The sequence below is a fragment of the Myotis brandtii genome, unplaced genomic scaffold (assembly GCF_000412655.1).
Source record: "Myotis brandtii unplaced genomic scaffold, ASM41265v1 scaffold1120, whole genome shotgun sequence".
Lineage (NCBI taxonomy): Eukaryota > Metazoa > Chordata > Mammalia > Chiroptera > Vespertilionidae > Myotis > Myotis brandtii.
In genome coordinates this window covers 448,339-469,949 of record NW_005353839.1, presented here as the reverse complement: position 1 = coordinate 469,949, position 21,611 = coordinate 448,339, and the positions used below count along the sequence as shown (strand labels likewise).

At 41.4% G+C, this 21,611-nt stretch overlaps 1 protein-coding gene across 1 annotated transcript in view; it reads right to left on the bottom strand.

Moving 5' to 3' along the window:
• Nucleotides 1-3,003: 3,003 nt before the first annotated feature.
• COPA (coatomer protein complex, subunit alpha) overlaps nt 3,004-21,611 on the bottom strand; it is a 36,624-nt gene continuing 18,016 nt past the window's right edge. Inside the window, exons 10-32 of the mRNA XM_005857763.2 lie at nt 20,946-21,096; nt 19,970-20,036; nt 18,724-18,799; nt 16,780-16,862; nt 15,977-16,116; nt 15,335-15,420; nt 15,086-15,224; nt 12,106-12,268; nt 11,857-12,003; nt 10,663-10,852; nt 10,447-10,542; nt 9,209-9,297; nt 8,471-8,594; nt 7,509-7,598; nt 7,227-7,336; nt 6,752-6,826; nt 6,536-6,604; nt 5,842-5,978; nt 5,414-5,600; nt 5,215-5,325; nt 4,746-4,907; nt 3,920-4,114; nt 3,004-3,651 (exon numbers count right to left, since the gene is read on the bottom strand). Coding sequence (XP_005857825.1) covers nt 3,592-3,651; nt 3,920-4,114; nt 4,746-4,907; nt 5,215-5,325; nt 5,414-5,600; nt 5,842-5,978; nt 6,536-6,604; nt 6,752-6,826; nt 7,227-7,336; nt 7,509-7,598; nt 8,471-8,594; nt 9,209-9,297; nt 10,447-10,542; nt 10,663-10,852; nt 11,857-12,003; nt 12,106-12,268; nt 15,086-15,224; nt 15,335-15,420; nt 15,977-16,116; nt 16,780-16,862; nt 18,724-18,799; nt 19,970-20,036; nt 20,946-21,096 — 2,747 coding nt within the window. The 3' untranslated portion in view covers nt 3,004-3,591. The remainder of the gene's footprint in view (nt 3,652-3,919; nt 4,115-4,745; nt 4,908-5,214; nt 5,326-5,413; nt 5,601-5,841; nt 5,979-6,535; nt 6,605-6,751; nt 6,827-7,226; nt 7,337-7,508; nt 7,599-8,470; nt 8,595-9,208; nt 9,298-10,446; nt 10,543-10,662; nt 10,853-11,856; nt 12,004-12,105; nt 12,269-15,085; nt 15,225-15,334; nt 15,421-15,976; nt 16,117-16,779; nt 16,863-18,723; nt 18,800-19,969; nt 20,037-20,945; nt 21,097-21,611) is intronic.

Genomic DNA, 21,611 nt, shown 5'->3' with positions numbered 1-21,611 from the left:
TGCCAAAAATCCTGTCTCTATCTAGTTCTGTTGATTTTAATCTTGTCTAGGTTAATCTCTGCGTTTCATTATATGCGCTATTCCAAGGTCACTGCTCTACTGATAAGCTACAAGGAAGTCACTGAAGGAGATTATCCTACCCAGTAAAGGTTATGTCCTCCCAGCCCCGCTGCTTGCCTTCCCTGGGACTGCCCTGTGTCAAAGGGTCTCAAGGGGTATAGGCTTTGGTGCTTTCCCTGGTGGGCAGACCCCTGGGGATGTGGGCCCAACAAGTCCCAAATTTATTGCCAACAGTCTTAGTCCAAGTTCTTCATAAGTAGTACATGGTATTTCTGTAACACTAGGGGGTCTTACTAATTCATTCCCTTCCTTAGTCCTGTTAATTCCTAACTCCAGGGAAACATCCTCACCTGGGGAAACCTTTCTCGGGGAGGTGGTCCTGGTTAAAACACATAGCGCTAAGAGGGGGGGGAGCAAATATATGCCATATACACCAGGTCCCTTGAAACATAAGCTGTGCAGATGTTTCTTCCCTGCAGCGACTGTGTCAAGCAGCAAGGGTGGACCGGCTTCCGGCAAATTCCCCCCTATTTATTTTTTAAATGACAGCGCGTGTAAATCAGCGGCCACCTCTCAGATTGGGTTGTTTAAGACTCGGAAGAAGACTTGTTTGTGACTTTGCCAACAGGTCATTCCCAGGCTTAACCCTATATCGGCTCCCCACAAAAAATATTACCCTGGGACCTTGAACTGAGCAAGAGAGCAATTTGGATGTAGTAGTAATAGTCCTGCCTTCCCTGACCATCTCCTCTTCTCTGTGCAGAACCCAACAGCCAATGGAGGGAATTTGGGGAGGCTCACATAGAGACACTCTAGACAACCCCTCCTCCTCTGGATTGTTCTATTCAGATCCATCAGAACACACAAACTGCCCAAGATACAAATCTATTTTAGCACTTAGAGGGCACCTACTGTTGAAGACCCTGAACAGTGGAAGAGATAAATCAGGACCAGCTGTAAAGGAGCTGACTGGGGATTAGGCTGGAGGTAGTACTAGACATACACACAGTAAGAACAGCACAAGGTCTTAAAAGAGGTCAGGATAAAGTGCTATAAAGTTTAAAAAAGGAAAAATCACATTAAAATGAAAAGTCATTTCATGGTTTTTATCGGTAGCTTCTCAAACACACCTGAATACTATTTCAAAGCACCATATCTGGTACATCCTTTTTCCTTTACAAACAGGGCACAGACTTATAAAATCACACCTGTGCACAACTTACTGTATTCTTCCAAGCACAGGTGGGAGACATTCTGAACTAAATTCTAGTCCTAACTCTCACTAAATCACTTTAAAACCCTTGCCACTCCAGACCTCAGACTACAAATATGTAATAATAAAGTTGGGACAGTTAGGTTCCTTTTCAATTATAATCTTCTCTAATCAAGTCCTCTGATTAACCTAGTTCTCCCCAACACCTGAAACAATTACAGACATTCTCATTCAATTCCAAACTGCTTACGTGTGTATCTCTAATATGACTATAGTCATATCAAGCACATGATTAAAAAATAATAGGCATTTCTATTGGCTTTTCATTAATGTGGTAATATAAGCATGTTAATAAGAAAAATACTAGATGGTAATTGAGAAAATTATGATGGAGTTGAAAACAAGCATGGATCTTCTTTTGCATTCTTAAACTTGCTTCTGCTTTTCTGTTTTACTACTGATACTACTACACCTCATCTCAGTATTTACTCACCTCTTTCCTTTCTAATGTATAGTGAACAATGTTGTGAAACAGTAATTCACAGCATTTTTTTTTTATAGCACTCTAGATTAAGGACATAATAGCTCTCCACTGTTTTTGACCTATTTCAAATTCTTGCCTGGTATTCACAATTTCACATTTATCCATTTTGTTTCCCCAATTCCATAAGCTTCAAGAAACATGGAAGGGGGCGTGCAGGAGGCAGCTGATCAATGATTCTCTCTCATCAATGATGTTTCTCTCTCTCCCTCTCCCTTCCTCTCTAAAATCAATAAAAAATTTAAAAAAAAGAAACATGGATAACTCACTTTTTTTTATATCCCTGAGTTCAGAATAACGCATATGTTTATATGCAGTTAATTTTGTACTTTAATTTTTAAAGTTACAGAAGTCTTTTTGGCCAAAATTTATTACCAACTTGCATATATTTACAGAAAGCATGGTTATAACTTGAGAAAGTGTTACCAAAATAAGGCAGGCTTAGTTTGGGGATACTTTAAGAAAGCAACTCTTAAAGCTAAAAAAATGTAGAGGACTATGCTCTTTTTTAAAAGACAATTTTTAAAAGATATGCTTTTATTGATTTTAGAGAGGTAGGGAGAGGGAGAGATAGAAATATTGATGAGAGAGAAACATTGATCGGTTGCCTCCTGCATGCCCCCCAGTGGGGATCGAGCCCCCAACCTGGGCATGTGCCCTGATCAGGAATTGAACCCTTGACCTCCTGGTGAACAGAATGACACTCAATTCACTGAGCCACACCAGCTGGGCAAAAAGATATATATTTTAATCAAAGACACAGCATGTTATTCTACTCAGTCTTAGCACATAGCAAGCAAAATACTATATCAGCACTGTAATCATCCTAATTTAATGTATTTATCTCTAATTAATCTTACATATGTATATTACATGTAAAACATCTCGAACAGTGAGACATGATAGATGCTCAATAAATAATGGCTGTAATTAACAACAGACGAAAGGTTGCAGTCAATAATGGAACAGGGGAGCTATTTGCTTTCCACCATTCTCACAGCAGTTTAATAATCCTATGAAAAATGTGTGCTTAGTTTTAAACAATGGGTATTTACTATTTTTGTATTCAACCTAGTTCTCTTTCCTTATATAAAGTAATTATATAAGGAATGCTATGCTTTGGTGGGCAGCTGCATGGAGTAAGTAGGAACATGAAAGTGTGCAGGAAACAAATGGCAAGCCACAAAACTCTCGCAGTAATTTACTTTATTTAGTGTGAGAAACAACAAATAAGAACAATGATTATAAAAGACAAATCAATAAAAAGTGACGTGCATTTTTGGAAAACCAGACAGTTTCTTTTCAGACTTTAAATTTCTGGGCACAGAGAGGGTACCTGCCTGGATGGCTTAGTTTGCTGTGACGGAGTAGAAGATGCATTCTTATTTATTACATCTCACTCCTTTCTAACAAGAAGGATACAAAGGTAGTAGGGAAGAAAAGGATTAACACTGAAGGAATTTACTAAACAAATGTTCACCTTTGCATTTTCATTTGTTTCTTGAAAGAGCTAAGCTGGGAAAGCAAGTCCAACTGTGACCACAAGTGTACGATTGAGAGAATGAAAGGTCCTCAGAGGCAAAACATAAAAAAGTCAAGCTTAGACATTTATTAGCCCTAGAACAAGAGAAAAGAACACTTGATTTTAGGGCAGGGAAAGGTAAATGACAATTTGAAAGGTAGTTAAGGAACAGGTTAGGACATAAAGACTAATTCTTGGGGTTGGGTGGAGGCTGAGGGGAATATGGTGACTGACCCTATACACACAAAGGGGGCCTTAGCGAAACTGCAGAGGACTGATCCTTAAACCAATCACATCTTTGCCAACCTCTGTCACCTGTGGAAGAGGAAACAGGAAAAAGTTAGGAGTTTGAGAGGTTGAGACGCCTGGAAAGCTTACTCCCTCCACTCTTCCACGAGCACAGTCAAGTGCTTCGTTATTGTTAGTGTAGTGACTGACAAAGAGCAGTGAGAGAAGCTCTAGCTGTATCCAGTATACTGCCTCAAGGCGGTAGGGGCAAATGCAAGAGAAAAAGGACCAATGTGCTTCTTCTCTTTCCCCTTCCCTCAATATCCTGGATGCATTTCTTGAGGACAGTACTTACTGTAGTGACTCTGCAGATTTGACCCTTGAATTCAGGGGAATAGCAGGCCCCACTGAGTGGACATTTTTCCACTGGTTTTCCACGGTAGATGGGCCGGTAAGATGCAGCACAGATGTCAAAAGGGTTGTGCATGTCATAATTAAGTTGGTAGGCATCTGTGGGGTTCTTCTCGCAGGCTGCCAGGATTTTCCGGGTCTAAGAGAGGGAAGGAATATTTTATTTAAGAGTACTAAAAGCTTCACACAACTCAAATGATCTCATCTTTATGGTTTAGTAGTTTCTTTGGGGCAGGATGAAACTGCACTGAATTCAGAATACAACCTCTGTGCAGGACATGTATGAAGGGGTAATAATGACCACTCCTGTGGTATCAGGCTTTTCCTTCTCAACATCAAAGAAGTTGCCTAGATCTAGACCCATATTCCTCTACCAAGTCTGAGAATTATCAGGGTCAGGCCTGAGTTAGAACTGGCTTCCACTACCCAAGAATGCTTTTGGAGAACACAATGGGACATATATGTGGAGGTTAGTGGTGGTGGTATTGGGAGATCTGGAGCTTAAGGTCAGGCATAGGGTTATTTTCAGGTGCAGTGGAGCTATTCTGGGTTGCCAGTCACTCTCACACTGGTGCCATGTCTGAATAAGTTATTAGTTCAGTTTCCAGGAACAAAAGGAGATACCCATGCCAGTAAGTAAAAAGAGTCAAATTTTGTGGCTGTTTTTGTTGAATATCATTCCGTGCTTTATATTAGCAGCAAATCTACTACTCCCTCCATGTAAGAGCAGACCTGGTTCTTTTATGCTCACGGACGGAGTTCCTATCTACCTGTTGAGCCACCTCTGGCTTGGGCCCAAGTTCCAACAGGCGCCGAGCAAAGGTGGCAGCTGTTTTAAAGTTCTTGAGCTTGAAGAAGAGGTTGAGGGCTGTCCGCAGCACCAGGATCATGTGCACAGGCTGCAGGTTTGAGTGGGTGAAATAGGCTGCCATCTGGTGGACAGAAAGAGGAACACATGAGAGGCTGATGCTACTGTTGAGATAGGTCACACATAGCTGGTACACATGCATTTAAAAAAACTACACAAATAAAAACAGGACTGGTAAAAAGCAGGGAAGTCTTCTGCTTCCTAGGTATGGAAGACTGATGAGATGAGGAAGAAGGGTGGAGAAATGCATTCTCTTCTCACAGAAATGGGACCAAATTTCTCTTACTCCCCAGATTGAGATCTGGGTTCAGACGTAATGGAGGAAGAAGAGAAGGAAACCTCTTTACTGCTCAGAGGGCCACAGATCCTACCTCACAGGTGCGTTTCTGCTGCTCCAGACTCTCCTTGGGCAGCTTCTTCCTTTCTATCTCCATGGACAAACCCACAATGTACTCTCGGCAAATGGTGATGAGCTGTTGGGCCTGAAGCAAGGGGCAAAGGAAGATCATGGTACAGAGGCAGGAATGTGGGGGGGCCCATGACTAGGACAAGTAGGAGGCCCCTCCTAACCTCTGCAATCTCCTGTTTATTGTCCACAACAAGGAGCGGCACACTGAGTAAGATGGAACGGAATTTTTCCACAGCCTCCTCGAACTTGCCCACTGTGGTGAGCTGGTAGCACAGTTGCAACCGTTGGATGAGGTCATTAAGTTTCAGGCCCACAGCTGGTACACCATTCTTCAGCCCTGCATCCTTCCTAAAAATGGAAAAGTAGGAAGAAGATAGACAATAATTAGGAGCCCATTGGGACTCAACTACTTTTTCTGGCAACATAATCACTGTGAAAGCAGTAACCAAACCTCATAGAGTGCCAAGCCAAAAATCTTTCCCTATCAGGAAACCCCAGCTTTGGAGAAATTGTGACTGTCCCTGAGGCTACCACCTGAAATATCTAAACCATGTTGGAACAGATAAAAGTCAGGAACAAGGGGCCTTACCAATTGCGATTAGGGTAGCCATACATGGAGGGCAGGCAGGGCAGAGCCTGATAGGTGGTACGGCCTCGGGCGTAGGTCTGCATGAAGAGTTGCTTGTAGGGGCCAAACTGAGTTACCCCCACCTGGTCATGAAGGAGCTGAAATACAGGAAGCAAGAAACATAAGGATGTTTGTCCTACCTACCACTTAAAAACCAATTACCTTGGGCAAGGTACTTAACTTCTCTGTACTCATTTCCTCATCAGTAAATTACACTTACTTATAGGACCTACCTCATTTAACAATACCTATTAAAGCATTTAGGATAGAGCCTGGCACACAGTGAATAAATGTTAGGTGTTACAGTTGTGGTGGCTGTTATCATTGCTATTGAACACATGCTTAGTGTTCAAAACATATACCTGTTCATGAAGGGATGCTTACTTCACTGATGTGAGCCAGAAAGCAGGCTATAAAATGAGTGGAAGATGGCTGGAAGGACTCACCTAGGAGATTACTAAGCCAAATGGAAAGCAGGTAAGAGGAAGGCCTTTGAGACAAGTTTCCTCAGTCAAGACCAAGGGTTTCCGTGGTAAATACATGCCTCTGCCCTTGTGGGTGGGATAATTTCCATTTGGGTAAGGTGAGTCAACCATCTCCCTGGGACTCTGGTTGAGACACACTCAACAAAAGCCAAAGTTACTTTAAGACTTACCCTCATGGCGGTTTCAAAAGATCCTGCCAGGATGTGATCAACTGGAAGCTGAGAGTTATTGCACCAGGTCTAACAAAAAAACAGAAAACCCAAGCCCAGTGAAAGCTTGTTCTTACTCTTCCCAAACTATCCTACTCTGCATCAATACTCCTGACACATCAATCAATGATCGCCGCTCAGAAACACTCATCCCCACAGGGCTGGCTCCCTGCTTACCTGAGTTGGGCTGGTTCCCTTGGTGGGGGGCACAAAGAACCCATCCTCAGCCCCACCAGCTGCAGGGGGTATATCCTATGGGAAAAACAGTGAGTGAGTCACTTTTTTCAAGCATTCTGTCCTGATAAATCTTAACAGAGCATGATACCTGGTTCCCAGTCTCTATTGGAGAGGAGGGGTTGTGGCTGTGGGAAAAGACACTCAAAATGGGAGCAGCTTTACAAGTAACAAAATGATACACCAAAGCGTGCTGACAAAAAGCCTGCTGTCTTTCCATAAGCTGCCGCAGGCACAACCCTGGTTATCTCATTCTTTCTTCTTTCAAATGGGAGACAAAGCATCAGATTAGGAGGGTTTAGACCCCCTTCCTTTTGGGGACCTCAGGACGGGGTGGTGATGGTGGGGTGGGCAATAAGGCCACTGGCTTCCACAGGGAGAAGAGCGAGAACTTTACAAGGGTAAGAATTCCACATACCAGCTCAGGCGGGAGCTCCAGATCTTCTTCTACCTCCCAGCCACCTCCTTCTTCCTGTCCCTTCCCAAGAGCGTCATCCCCCAAACTGTCTGAAGCCTCCACAAACCCATCTGTAAGGAAAGCCCAAGCTCAGAATAGATCCTGGTAGTGACAAAATCTTAGCCAAAGAAAAGCAAAATGTTGAGATCCTTATTAGTCCATGGTTTGGAACCCTGCAGGACTGCCCACAGCCCACTCCAGGGGGCGCATCTGCTCAGACCAGTCCTAGAATAGTATTCTTACCTTCATCCAGCTGCAGCTCTGCATCCTCTCCCCAGCCCTCCGTACCAACAGTGTCAATGTCAATGTCAGCAGCCAGTGCTCCTCCCTTCCCTGCAGAGGGAAAGGACAAACAGAAGCTGGTTATAGTCAGGCAGGTGTGAGGTGTGGCCTCCTCTGCAGGCAGCTGAATCCTTACAAAAGCAGGTGATAAGGTTCTGTCACCTTATTATTTTTGTTCATTATTTATAACTAGAGGCCGGTGCACAAAAAAATATATAAATTATGCTTTCAGGAGGTTTCATAGAGAGAGGGAACAGAAGAGAGGGAAACAACTGGCCTTCCAGCTACCAAAAACTGCCTCTTAATAATTTTTTTAACTTACCAACCTTTGGTAAAAACTTTAGAATTTCTTACTGAGATCTTTGCTAAGTTATCACTATAGTGTGCACAGGGCATGAGAACATAGGGTTGGTTAGAGGAGCAGAGCTGGGAGCAAAATGCCTAAGGGTCTACTTAAGCTGTAAGTCAGGAGAAATGACTTAGTAGACATATCCAAGAAGACAGGAGGAGAGTTAAGGGTGGGTGTGGTGGCACACATCTGCATATACCCACATGACAGAATTTGAGGTAGCTGAATTTATACTTTTAACATTGTACGTCATGAGTGATAAAATACTCAATGGAGAGTATTACTATATATATGGTAAAACCTAAGGAAATACACCAAAATGCTAGTAGTGGTTGTTAGAAGCATGAACTAAGACATCTCTCTTTTTCCCACCTATTTTCCAAATGTTAAGGATCTCATAACGTTTTTTAGATTTTAAAACACTGTATACCGTAACTCTGGCATCTCAGTGCTCCATGAGGTTTCATACAGAAAAAAAGGACAGATGAAAAGGAGAGGAGAGCCGATGGTACTCCCCAGGACAGTTCTCCACAAAACAAACAACCACAACAATATGAGAGCAGTGAGCACTTACCCTTGCTGGCAATGGAGCCTTCAAAGAACCCTTTGGACACAGTCAATAAGGGCCAATTGGTATCCAATGGCATGATAGGTGCAGGTGGCTGGAGCAACTTGGCATTAGGGTCAATATCTGGAATCTGAAAGGTAGAAGATTAAAAGCAAACAACTCTCAGGAATCATGTAGGGGATAGTTATAGACCCTCAGATAGGACAGTGACATTTGTAGGTTTAAAAATGCCCTGGCTGGTGTGGCTTTGTGTCGACCCATGAACCAAGAGATCACGGGTTCGATTCTTGGCCAGGGCACATGCCTGGCTTATGGGCTCAATCCCCAGTAGGGGGAGTGCAGGAGGCAGCCAATGTTTCTATCTCTTTACCCCTCCCTCTAAAAAAAAAAAAAAAGAAAGAAAGAAAGAAAAAAAAAATCAATAAAAACATATTTTAAATGTCCCAAACCCTGCGTTTCTCAGTGGTTAGAGCGTTGGTGTACACACTGGAGGATCTCGGGTTTGATTTCCGGTCAAGGACACATACCTGGGTTTCAGACTTGATCCCCGACCCTGGTTGGGGCGCGTGTGGGAAGCAACTAATCGATGTGTCTCTCACATCAATGTTTCTCTTTATTTCCCCTCCCTTCTACTCTCTCTAAAAATCAATGGAAAAAATATCCTCATTCCTTGGGTGAGGCTTAAAAAAGAACACAAACGTCCCAAGATTTCAGAGTTAATCAGACACTCATGTAAAGACTCACTGTCTCCTTCTCTGGGTCAAATGTCTCCTTCAGGCTCTCAGCTTCCTCATCTAAGCCATGGGTAGCAGCTGTGAGATAAGCCAGTGACTCTGTAGAGAAAACGGACTGTGGTTCAGGTACATCCAAGTGGATGCTGCTGTGGGTAGGCAGACTCAAAGATGCCTCCCCAGTGATCCCTGCCTCCAGGTATTCAAGTCCTTGCATTATCCCATCCCCTTAAGTGTGGGCTGGACTTATTGACTTGCTTCTAATGAATAGAACATCATGGCAGAAGTAATGAGACATCAATCCTGAGATTAGGATACAAATACTGTAACTTCCATCTTGGGTGCCCCCTCTTGTTCACTTGCTCTGAGGGAAGCCAGCTGTCGTGACTTGCACTATGGAGAAGCAGAAAAATGCCATCTCCCAGCCAATAGCCAGCGGGGACCTGAGGACTGCCCACAGCCATGTAGTGAGCGCTGGAGCGGATCCTCTCCCACATGAGCCTTGAGATGTCTGCAACCTTGGCCAACACCTTGATTACAGCCTCATGAGAGACACTAAACCATGTTGCATATGAAAACAGTCAATGTTTGTCTACTAAGTTTGGGTGCAATTTGTTACACAGCAACAGATAACACAGTTATCATCTTTAAGATCTATCATTAATGTTGATGAGAACCTGGGAATCACTGCTAACTCCTCTGTTAAACACCCTACATCCAGTCCTTCAATAAATCATGTTGATTCTACCTTTATACACTAAATCTGACCATTGCTCACCTCTTCACTGCTAGCACATTGGTCCAAACCATATCTTGTACATTTCTTGTTCCCTAACGTATCTCACATGCTAGTATAATACTTGGTATATAGTGACATTTAAAAAATATCCCTGGAATATATAAACAAAAAATAAATGAGCAAAACCTCATTGAATTGAATTAAAAGAATAAAATTCGAATGGCCTCTAACCAACTGCATTAACTAGGGTGTCTGCTCTAGGATCTTTTACAACTTCTAACTCGTCCATGACTATTAAATATGGTCCTAAGAGTGCTTGGACAGACTGAATATTCTGGCTGTGCCTCTATTTGGCTTTGAAGAAAGTCTCTGAGCGTGGTAGCAGCATACTGTCTCTTCTGAAAAACTGCCAATGAAGGCAAATCCCTCTCTACTACACCAGATAACTCGCCATGAAGAGAAAATACTTCCTACGGCCCCGAAGGAACAGGGGAGTCTGGGTGGATACTTACTCTGCCCACAGTTCTTCAGGATCCGCACCCGTTCTGACACATCACCCAGGTACAAGGCATTCTGATAATGGCCACTCATGTCCTTTCGGATCTCAGCTGTACCAAGTCAGTAACAGACACCAAGTTAGGTCTTCTCTCTTAAATTCTCTCTCTCCTCTCTAGCTTCCTCCTTCCCCCAAGGACCCCTCTTTCCATCCTTAGTTTCTGGGGCCTCACCAATCTTCATCATCTTGCGAAGTTTCTCTAAGTTGCCAGTAATAAGATAGAGGAAGGAAAGTTTGTCAAAGTTTTTGGTGCGCTGATAACACATTTCCACAATCTGGTGGTTCCCCTGTAGCAAGGCCACTTCTCCCAGCTTTTCCCAGCAGTTCTTGTCATCCAGTGCTTTGGCTGCTTCCAGAGCAATCTAAAGAATCCCCAGGGTCAGAGTTAACAGGATGGGCACTGTGGCTCCAAGCCAGGGACTACAGTCAGTGTTTGCCTCTAAATACACCTCCCAAGGAACTTTCAATCACACCTAACTTGCAGCCTAATTGTACTGAAAATCCTATCAACAAATATAACCCCTATGGAGCCATGGATAGAAGAATTACATCACATTGTCATCAGAAATTTCGTTTTTACAAAATTACTTCTTAGCAGTTGTTGATTCCATAGAGCCAAATCTTTCTTAGCTATGTTACTAGTATTTCCTACTTGCCAAGTCTGAAGATCCACAGGGGCTTCAGGAAAGACAGAAGAAATAATAAAAGAAGGAAGTTCTGCCGTAACTGGTTTGGCTCAGTGGATAGAGCGTCGGCCTGCAGACTGAAAGGTCCCAGATTCGATTCCGGTCAAGGGCATGTACCTTGGTTGCGGGCACATCCCCAGTAGGAGGTGTGCAGGAGGCAGCTGATTGATGTTTCTCTCTCATCGATGTTTCTAACTCTCTATCCCTCTCCCTTCCTCTCTGTAAAAAATCAATAAATATATTAAAAAAAAAAAAGAAGTAAGTTCTAAACTGAAAAGTCTACATTCCTAAGCCCTCTCCCCATTTAAAAATAATGCCTACTGACTCTAGGGCCCAACATTTAATGAATACTCTTTCATCTAAGCAGCCAATCAGCAAGTCAAATGTCAACAAAGTAGATTTTTCTACTCCCATGCTATCTTGCCCCTATTCTAAATTTACTGAATCCAGACTAACTGAGCATAAACAGAAGTGCTGTGGCAGAAGCAGATAGGAAAAAGTAGAAATGGGCAAATAGCAACAGAAAGATGGTTATAGCTAACAACTAAAAAAAAATAAAACCCAAATTCTATTATACTTGCTAAAGAAGCATAATAATGCCCAGAATAATGCCTTCCCAATGCCACCCTAACCCTTACCTTCTCACATTGTTATGGAGCTTATAACCACATTGTTCTCACCTCAATGTTTCCACACTCCAGTGCCAGACTAAAGCGAGTTTTCTCGTCCTTGACAAAATGCAGTGCCACTTCAGGATAGCCCTTCTTCTGGAGATAAGCAATAATAGACTGGCCTACTAGTTTGGCATTTCTTACCATGTGCAGTACCTAGACATTTGGGGCGGGGTAGGGTAGGAAATAGAGATTACTTATAGGAAAAAAGGAATGCTTCCCATCTCAATACTCCTAACATGTTTTCTTCTTTCATACCTCATCATATTTTCTGTTGATCAGGGCCAGCTTGAACTTGAACTCGGTAGGATCAATGGTGAGCACACGAGGACGACACTCCCTATCTAGGCAATATACATTGTTGCCCTTCACCCTTGTGACATAGATGGGTAAATCCAGAGTTCGAATGATCCCATAGTCCCTAAGAGGAGTTAGAGAGCACAACTTTCAGTGAGTGAGGGGGGAAATCCAGCCTATAAAGAAATGGAACAAGCCTAGACACAGCCTTTTATCTTCTCATTACCCTTTTGTCTAGTGCCATTTGCACAATGGTATAGATGGGAAGTGATTCAAAATAGAGCAGAATTAAATACCATGCTTATTTATTTTATTCTTTATTATGAAGTGGGAAAGATAGAGCAAATAGTATGATTTTTCTTCATAAACTATTTAGGAGTTAACAGACATGGCAATAGGAATCCAACCTAAAAGTTAACTGAAGTTCTGATATATAATCACTAGGCCACTATGGATAATTAATTTCTTCCTTATAAGGTATAAGAGAAAATAGAAGAGAGATAGATGTGAAGAGGTCTGACACACAAAGAAATGATAAAAAGCATAAAATATTTTAAACTGAATGAAAAGAAAACACTTACAAAATTAAAACTTACAGGTATAACTAACATAATATTTGATGGATAATTTATAATGTTAAATGCATATGCTGTATTAAAAGAAATACTAAATGCATATATTAGGAGAAAAACTAAAAATTAATAAGCCCCCATCTCAAAAAATTTTTTTTTAAAGTTAAACCAAATAATGTACTTAGAAGAAAATAATAGCCCTAGCTGGTTTTGCTCAGTGGTTAGAGCATCAGCCTGTGAACTGAAGGGTCCTGGGTTCGATTCCAGTCAAGGGCACATGCCCAGGTTACAGGCTCGATCCCCAGTAGGGGGCGTGCAGGAGGCAGCCGATCAATGATTCTTATCATTGATGTTTTTTATCTCTCTCCCTCTCCCTTCGTCTCTGAAATCAATAAAAATATGTATTTTTTAAAAAAGAAAATAATAAAGCCAAAAGTAGAAATTAAGAAATTGAAAAAATACAATAGAGAAATGTAATAAAGGCAAAAGGTGGATAAAACTGATAAAACCTCTTTGAGACTAATTAAGAAAAAAAGAGGTCTGACACACAAAGAAATGATAAAACGCATAAAATATTTTAAACTGAATGAAAAGAAAAAGTTTACAAAATTAAAACTTACAGGTATAACTAACATAATATTTGATGGATAATTTATAGTGTTAAAGATACTGAGTCCCCTATACCTCAAACCATACACAAAAATAAACTTCAGGTAGATGGACCTACCTATAAAAGACAAAACTACAAGAGAATAAAAAGAATACCTTTATGATCTTGGCGTCAATAAAGAGTTTTTAAATAGGATAAAAAGTGCAATACCCATAAAGGGTAAGATTCATAGATTCAACTGCATTAGGAACTTCTGCTCATTACTAGTAAAAGTTATCATAACGAGAGTCAAAAGACATGCCACAGAATGGGAGGAGATACTGATATCTGTAATACATAGTCCTGACAAAAGACTGATACTCAAATACAGTTGACCTTTGAACAATACCGGTTTGAATTACGCAGGTCTAGTTACACAGATATTTTCAATAAATACTGTAAATGTATTTTCTCCTCCTTGATTTTTTTAAATAAAATTTTTTCTCTAATTTACTTTATTAAAGACTATAGTATATCATACATATAACATACAAAATATGTGTTAATCAACTTATTTACATTATCAGTAAGGCTTCTTGTTAACAGTAGGCTATTACTGGTAGTAGTTAAGTTTTTGGAAAGTCAAAAGTAAGCAAGGAATTTCAACTTCGTGGGGGGTGGTGCCCCTAGCCACAGCTCTCAAAGGTCAAGTGTATATAAAGAACGCCTACAAATGATCAAGGATAACTCATTAAAAAGAAGAAGAAAGGACGTGAATGGAATTCAAAGAAGAGGAAATCCTGATGGATGGCCAAATGAAAAGTTGCTTAATCTTATTAGGAATCAGAGAATAGCAAAGTAAAATTATAATGAGATATTGTTACACACCCACCAGATAAACAAAAATCAGTCTGACAAAGGAAGGTGTTGGCCAAGATGACAAGCAAGGAAACTTTTATAGTACAACCACTTTGGAAAGCAATTTCATATTACCTAGTAAATGTAAAGATATGCATACTCTATGACCCAGCAGTGTTTGCTCTGGGTAGATACCTAAGAGAAATATATGTGCATATGCACCAGAAACATGTAAAGAATATTTAAAAGAACATTGTCCCATAATGGCCCAAAACTAGAAATCACTCAAATATTTCTCTAGAGCAGAACTGATAAAATGTGGTATACTTATATAACAGAATATTATACAACAATAAAAATAAATAATATTAGAGCTACATCATGGATGAATGAATCTTAAACAAAATACTGAACAAAGCAAAATATGAAATAATATATTCAGTATGATTTTATTTACATGATGTTCAAAACCAGGAAAAATTAAGTCATATTATTTTAAGACACAAACTGAGTGGTAAAAATCACAAAGAAAAGCAAAGAAGAAGTTACCATAAAAGTCAGAATAATGTTATCTTTGGGTGGAGAATGAAGGGGGTTGTCATCAATAATGACCATGTGGCAAAGGGCTTCTGGGATGTCAGAACTGTTCTATTTCTTGACTTGGGCAGCAGTTGTACAGATGTTTACATAACTATTTGCTATTCTCTCTCTATAAAATTTGTATAATTTTCTATATTTGTGTCGTATTTCACAATTCTAAAAGAGAATGTTCGGATGCCCCTAGCACATGTATGTCTAATATGTTAGACAAAGCTTTTCCATGAAGAAAGTTCAGGGAGGAGTTCAGTTATATCTCTTGAGACAGGACAGTGATTTCAAGAAGCCACCTTCTCCCAATCTGTATCTTGGATAAGTAACTTACCCAGTGGTGACAGCATATTTGATGTGGTTGCTTGTGGTATAGATAAATACCCCACTCTCATCCCAGGCCCCACTCTTGACACGAATGTTCTCATGAATGTTACACAGAGCTTCCAGTTTGCGGTTACAGATCACAATGGCTGTAAGAGGCAAAGGGGATGAGTGCTCTGCCAGATAGGGTGAGTGGACTTGCAGGGATAGGGAGGGAAGGACTGGTTTCCACATCAGGGTGGATATAATGCAGACTTACCATGTTTGGCCAGTAGAGCTACATGGGACATGTCTGCTGACCAGATAACATATTTCACCTTGGAAATCTTCACAGATGCCAGAGTTCTGGGACCGAAAGAGAAGGGCAAACATGAGTACACCTGATTCCTTTGTCCCAGGTTAAGACCTACCTGCTTCCCATCTCCAAATTAATGTAAACTTCAATTTCTTAAAGAGTACCAAAGAGACATTCTCTGTATTGTAGCTTAGTGACTTAAACATTTTAGCTCACATTGTACACTTCCTCCTTCTTTAACTCCCTCATTAATGTAATAATACATGGCCTTGTTTCCATTATTAGGGATCTGTATATGTCTGTTTTTACCACTTGACTATAAGCCCCTTCAAGTACAGAAATTGCATTTTTCATCCCTGAGTCCCTAGCATTCTACATCCCAAGAGCATTCTTTGTTCAGGTTGGTGTTCTAAAAATAAACAAGCCCCTTATTATAATATGCATATGTACAGGATGGAGAGTCACACAGGAGAAACACAGCTTGGAACTGTAGCCCAAGAAGTGATCAGCCAAGAGGCAAACTCACTTGGGGGAAAAAGCTCCCACTAAAGATGTCTACTCTCCCCCACTACACGCCTGTCTGCTCAGGGGCACCCGACACGTTACCGCTTCTGCTGCACGTCAAAGAGGGTGATGGACTCTGCGTCTCGAAGCAGGAGGTTGCCTGTGCCAGCGTAAAAGATCTCGTCACAGTTGGGCACCTGAACCTTTTTGGTGATTTCATTCTTTAGATTCTTGATCAGAAGCTGAAATGACAGTTAGAGGGGGCTTAAGAGAAGTGTGTGTATATAAAATGACAACAGCTGACAATGTCCCTCGGCCATTGTTTCTTAGCTTCAATAAACGAGGCTTTGTGTGTTTTTTCCTGTCCAGGTTAATCAGCAGTCTTGGTAAACTCTCCAAACAAGATTCTCTGAAAGGGCCCTGATAGCTTTTTTTATTTTCTGTTTTGTGTTTTTTTTTTTTCAATTGAAATATCCTGAGAAGTCCAATAAAGTCTTAATTCCTCAATCAACCAAAGAAAGAGAACAGTGCTTCTGGGCTTAAATTTGTTAAATATTTTCTTGAGAGAGCTTTGTTTATATTGTTTAGGGCCTATGACATTTTAAGTACCAATGGAGGCATTGGTCAACTCCTCATCTAGACCACCTTTTTCAAATTTGATGTTGTCAAGGGTGACTTTAGCTTGGTTCTTAAGCCGAGGGCCACAGTAACCCAATCAAATCAATTTTAAGTCCATTTTTCCACAGGGGGATTGGGATAGGGCTAAGGATAGAGGTAGAGCTGATACACAAGGATTACAGCTGCTTAGGGGAGAGTAAGGGGGGGAAAATGCTCTTTATTCTGCAATACAAAAGCCACTGCTATCATACTCCCCAAATTAGGTTCCCCTTTTAGTCTTGACTCACTGAGTGCATCCGATCTAGGACAGCAAACCGATTTCGAGCAACCCAAACAGCTGTCAGGCCCGAGGATCGTTTCCCTTCAGGAGCTGAGAAGAACAAAACCAAAGGGCGGGAGCATGTGGTGAGCCACTGGCAGGTGACAGAGTCAGGTGCCATGGAGCTGCCAGTCTGGCTGCCATGTTGGCTTTGCCAGTTCAGCTGCTTCATAACTAATTCAGCCATAACCGGGGGCTGTTGTCAGTGACTTTCTCCCACCAGTCCCCTCCAAACTCCAACCTCTACCCCTGCCAAGCCTCTTTTCTCTAGGCCAAGTGACTGCATTTCAGCCAACACCATGTACTGGCAGAAGGACTGCCCATCTTGGGAGGCAGCACACTCCATCAAGCTAATGAGCAGGGCCGCGCCGGCCAAGCTGTTGGCACACTGCAAGCAGCCTGCCAGTGTCATAGGACCTCCTATCTCCACAAGCTGCAGTGGAGACAGAGCCTCCTCCCCAGGATGCAGCTGCTCTGCTGCTTTTAACATGCAAATGCAGACCTCCTCCTAGAGCAGGGCGGGCAGAGCACTCCAACAACATCTATGCTGGGCAACACTTAGCACCAGGTTGTTGCTCCAAAGACTTCTCATTACTCTGAAGAAAGTTACAAAATGTTCCCCAGTTCCCAAACATTTCACTGGCTGATTAGAATTCTGCAGGGCACTCCACTCTCTGGAAAACTTCAAGAAAGATACACCAAGGAGTGTGCAGCAATATTCTCTGATCTATTAGTATCAGCAGAAAACTGGACAGAATGTGCTGGCCAGCCTTGCTTTGTACATCTCTGGCGCCTGGGGGGAGGGAGTCGGGGGGAGACAGGCTCTTTACAAAACTAATTCTTAGGACAGCCTACGCTCTCACTTTCTAGGAGCCAGGGAACCTCACTATCCAGGCTTTCGGTCTTCTTCCTCTCAGCTGCCTACAACTGGAATGCACCTTTACTTCTTTACTAATTATCATCTCCCTCAAAAGATGGAGAAGAGAAAATAAAAGTGGCAAGACGAACTAAGGTATCTTAAACTCAATTCATTGTAACATGGGGGGGGGGCCAAAGGGGGGGGGGGGGGGGAGTAAGGGGTGAGTAGGGAGGGACCAAATCACAAAACTCAGTCAAAAATGACTTAACTGATTAATTTATAGAAGAGACTTTGCTTTATCAATACCAAATACATATAGGCTTTTTCTTTTCTTGCCATAACCACAATAAGAACAGAGCTAGAAAAATATTTCTCAGAATTTGTTGATGGGGTCTAAACTACCATGAAAGTATGCTAGTACAAGTGGGGACCTGAGGAATAAACCTGACCTATAAAACAACTGGAGGAAGTGCACTGACAGGAGCATTAGAAAGACTCAAATCTATTCTGACAATGTTTTGTCAGCAAGTTCTAATAGTAAGGACACCAACAAGATATGGTGGTGATGGAAGAGGTAGGCAGGGTCTCAGCTGGATCCTGGAATCCCTGGTGGAATGTGGGGCTGTTAGCAGCCTCATCTTTTTGACAAGCAAAAGGAAGCAAAGCGGATCTGGATGTGGATGGGGAGCATAAATCCCTAGTCCCAGGATGAGACATTGCAAGATTGGAACCACATTTTAAATAAATGAAATTTCCAGGGTGAAAGTCATATCAGCTGGCAATAAACTAGGATGACATGCTGTGCTGAAAGAGAATATGGAGAGTTTCTAATAACCAAATTATAAAATATATATATCTAGCTGGAGTAATAAAATGGAAGAGGAACATGAATATTTCACACCATGGTCGCCTGTGATGCAATTGTTAGTGCCACCTGCCACAGCCCTGAGTGATGTGGCCACAGCCCGAGGATGGAATGTGAAAAATTCAGAGGAGGGATGATGTGGGAGGGGAGAGCTGAAAGTAGAGTTGGGGAATAAAGAGAACACATACCATCAGGATTCTGAGAGTCAGCATCCTTGGGGATGGTGTATAGGTCATAGGTACTATTCTCTAAATTGCTGGCTCTCTGTAGAAGGAGAAGATTAAACTATTAGTAAGCGGCACCCAAGATATTAGTTTATTCTGAGAGAGAAAACAGTATGAATACACAGACAACAACATGAAACTATACTTTTCTCATCCTTCACCCCAATGGCATTTGAATATCTCCATAGCTAAAACTTACAGGGCTTGTTGCCAAATAACTCAGCATTCCTGTCACTTCATTTTTCTTTTATCCTCCAAAGATGCAGATATTACTTGAATGAAAACAAGGACTGCTCTCTATTCCACAAATTAATAGACTAAGACCCCAATATTCCAGTGCCCCAACTAAGTATACTCATCAACTTAAAAGTGTATTTGAAGGGAAAAAAAGACATAGAAGACTTTAAAGAAAATTTCCAGGAGGAAGATATGGGACTGTTAGATATTGAAAAATAACTGGAGCCTGGCAGGTGTGGCTCAGGTGGTGGAGTGTTGACCTATGAACCAAGAGGTCATGGTTTGATTCCCGGTCAGGGCACATGCCCGGGTTACGGGCTTAGGCTCGATCCCCAGTGGGGGACATGCAGGAGGCAGCCACGCAATGATTCTCTCTCATCATTGATGTTTCTCTCTCTCTCTCTCTCTCCATCTCTCTTCCTCTCTGAAATCAATAAAAATATATTTCTTTAAAAAAAGAAGAAAAAGGACTGGATTAGACACTCGAAGTCATATTGGGAAAGACAGGTCTCATTTTTTTAACTTGGCAACCAGGGCTCTAAGATTAGAATGTCATTTCTTTTTTGAATTGTATGGCAAGAAATGAGGATGATTCTACTTGATGGCCCTGAAGACAACCACACTGAGAGGAACTCCTCTCAAAGTCAGCTCTATTATTTTCACGCAAATGGAGGGATCAAAATAAGCATCTCTCTTTCCTAAGGTATAACCTTAAACATTCTCTCAAATTATTTTTAAGGGTTTGGGTCATTCATTTTGATGCTCCATACAGTTTAGAAGGCATCAGTTAGCCTTATGAAAGATAGTTCACAAACCCTTAACATGTTTATGACAACTGAAGCCTACTTGGTTTGAGCCTCTGTTTTGGGATAGTCCTCTCAAAACTTCTAAGAATACATTAGAGATTCCTATGGCACAAGAAAGAGACCTATGGGAAATGGGGAGGCCCTAGGAGCACTCGATGGTTACTTACTGTACACAGTAGGACAGCATTTTCTGCTGGATTGTATGACATATTGAACACTGGAAACTTGGAACCACTAGAAATATATAGAGAAAATAGGAAAGAGGCATAAGGCTAGAAGGAAGAAAGAATTATTCCCACACCTCTTACTTACCTAATCTTTACACATATACTTGTCACTTTTATAATCAGGAATAAAAGTAAATAAATGGTGCATCTATTCCCTTCCTTCCCTTAAGGTTTGGGGACTTCCCTATCTCAGCTTTGAGCAAACAGTATTTAAAAAAAAGCAAACCCTACTACAAGTCAAATTATTCAACAGAAGTCAGGGTTAGCACTACTGTAATAAATAGGATTGGTTTTCCTTGAATACAAATTCCAACACATAATTTTGCAGTGGACACCACAGAGTAACATGTGATTTGTCTCTGGTTAATTTCTCCTGTTCCTATAAACCCATCTTTTTATGGTAGTCATGCTAGAGGGTCGTTATCAAGCCCTCATGCCAAAGTTTGCCACCATGAATGTTTCAGCGTGATGATGCAGCTGGCTCTTAAAGAGGACTGTTCCTTTTGCCAGGCATCCCAGAAGTTATTGTATTTTCAGAGTTAAAGAGTTTCCAGAGACATATATCTAGTTTAGAGTTGCATGTATTTTGCTAGAAAGCAAAGAAGAGTTATAGATATGCCAAATAAAGGCAACAAGGCCTGTCATCAAATTGGGCTACTCTCTACCAGGAAGCTTTCTCCTGTTTGCAAGAGACCTGGCAAAGTGTGGCAGTATGATTTCCTGCCCACAGAGTCACTAGCTTCTCCACAGGGGAACTCCCATTCCCCAAATGGCTATCTCCTTGTCCATCATGCTCTTGGGGTTTAAACTGAACAGTCTCAGCCAATGGGGGTTCAATCTGTGACAGGAGATGAGATCCAAAATGTTGTTAAAAGGACTGAGTTCGGTGTGAAGTGAAGAAACAAGTCTGATTTACCTCCGCAACTGCATCACAGCTACATCTTTAGAGCTGTTGAAATCCAACTGACGTAAGAACCGGTCCTTGACATAATGCAGCATATTGCCGTGAACGGCATAGGCTGGCCTTTCCCGTTCTAGTTTAAACACAATCATGCCACCATCATGGCCTGGGGCACAGAGAGAAGAGAGGAAATAATTAGCTGAAGGCAAGAAGGAAAGCTGGAAACAGGAGATATACGAAGATAAGGATTATATATGTATGCTAAAAACAAAGTTAAGACATCTAAATGCATGTTATTTGCCTAAATTATCATGATTCTTGGACTTTTTATTCAAACAAATTTCTGTGAATCCTTTCCTGATACATAAGTCCTTACCTAACATGGTTGATAGGTTTTGCAACTTTAAGCAAAACGATGTATAATGAAACCAACTTTATCATAAGGTAATTGCTATAAAGAAAAGTTAAGTTCCTACAGCATCTTAACATTATAATAAAATGCTGAACAAAATGATATTATTTTTATTTGAGGACCTGCAGTACTTTCTCACACTGTTACATTTAGACATGCCTACTTGTGTTCTCTTAACACTTTGTGCAAACCTCCATATAGCACTCACCCTACACTGTAATTGTGTATGTCTACCATCCCCATGATGCTATGAGCTTCCTGAGGGGAGG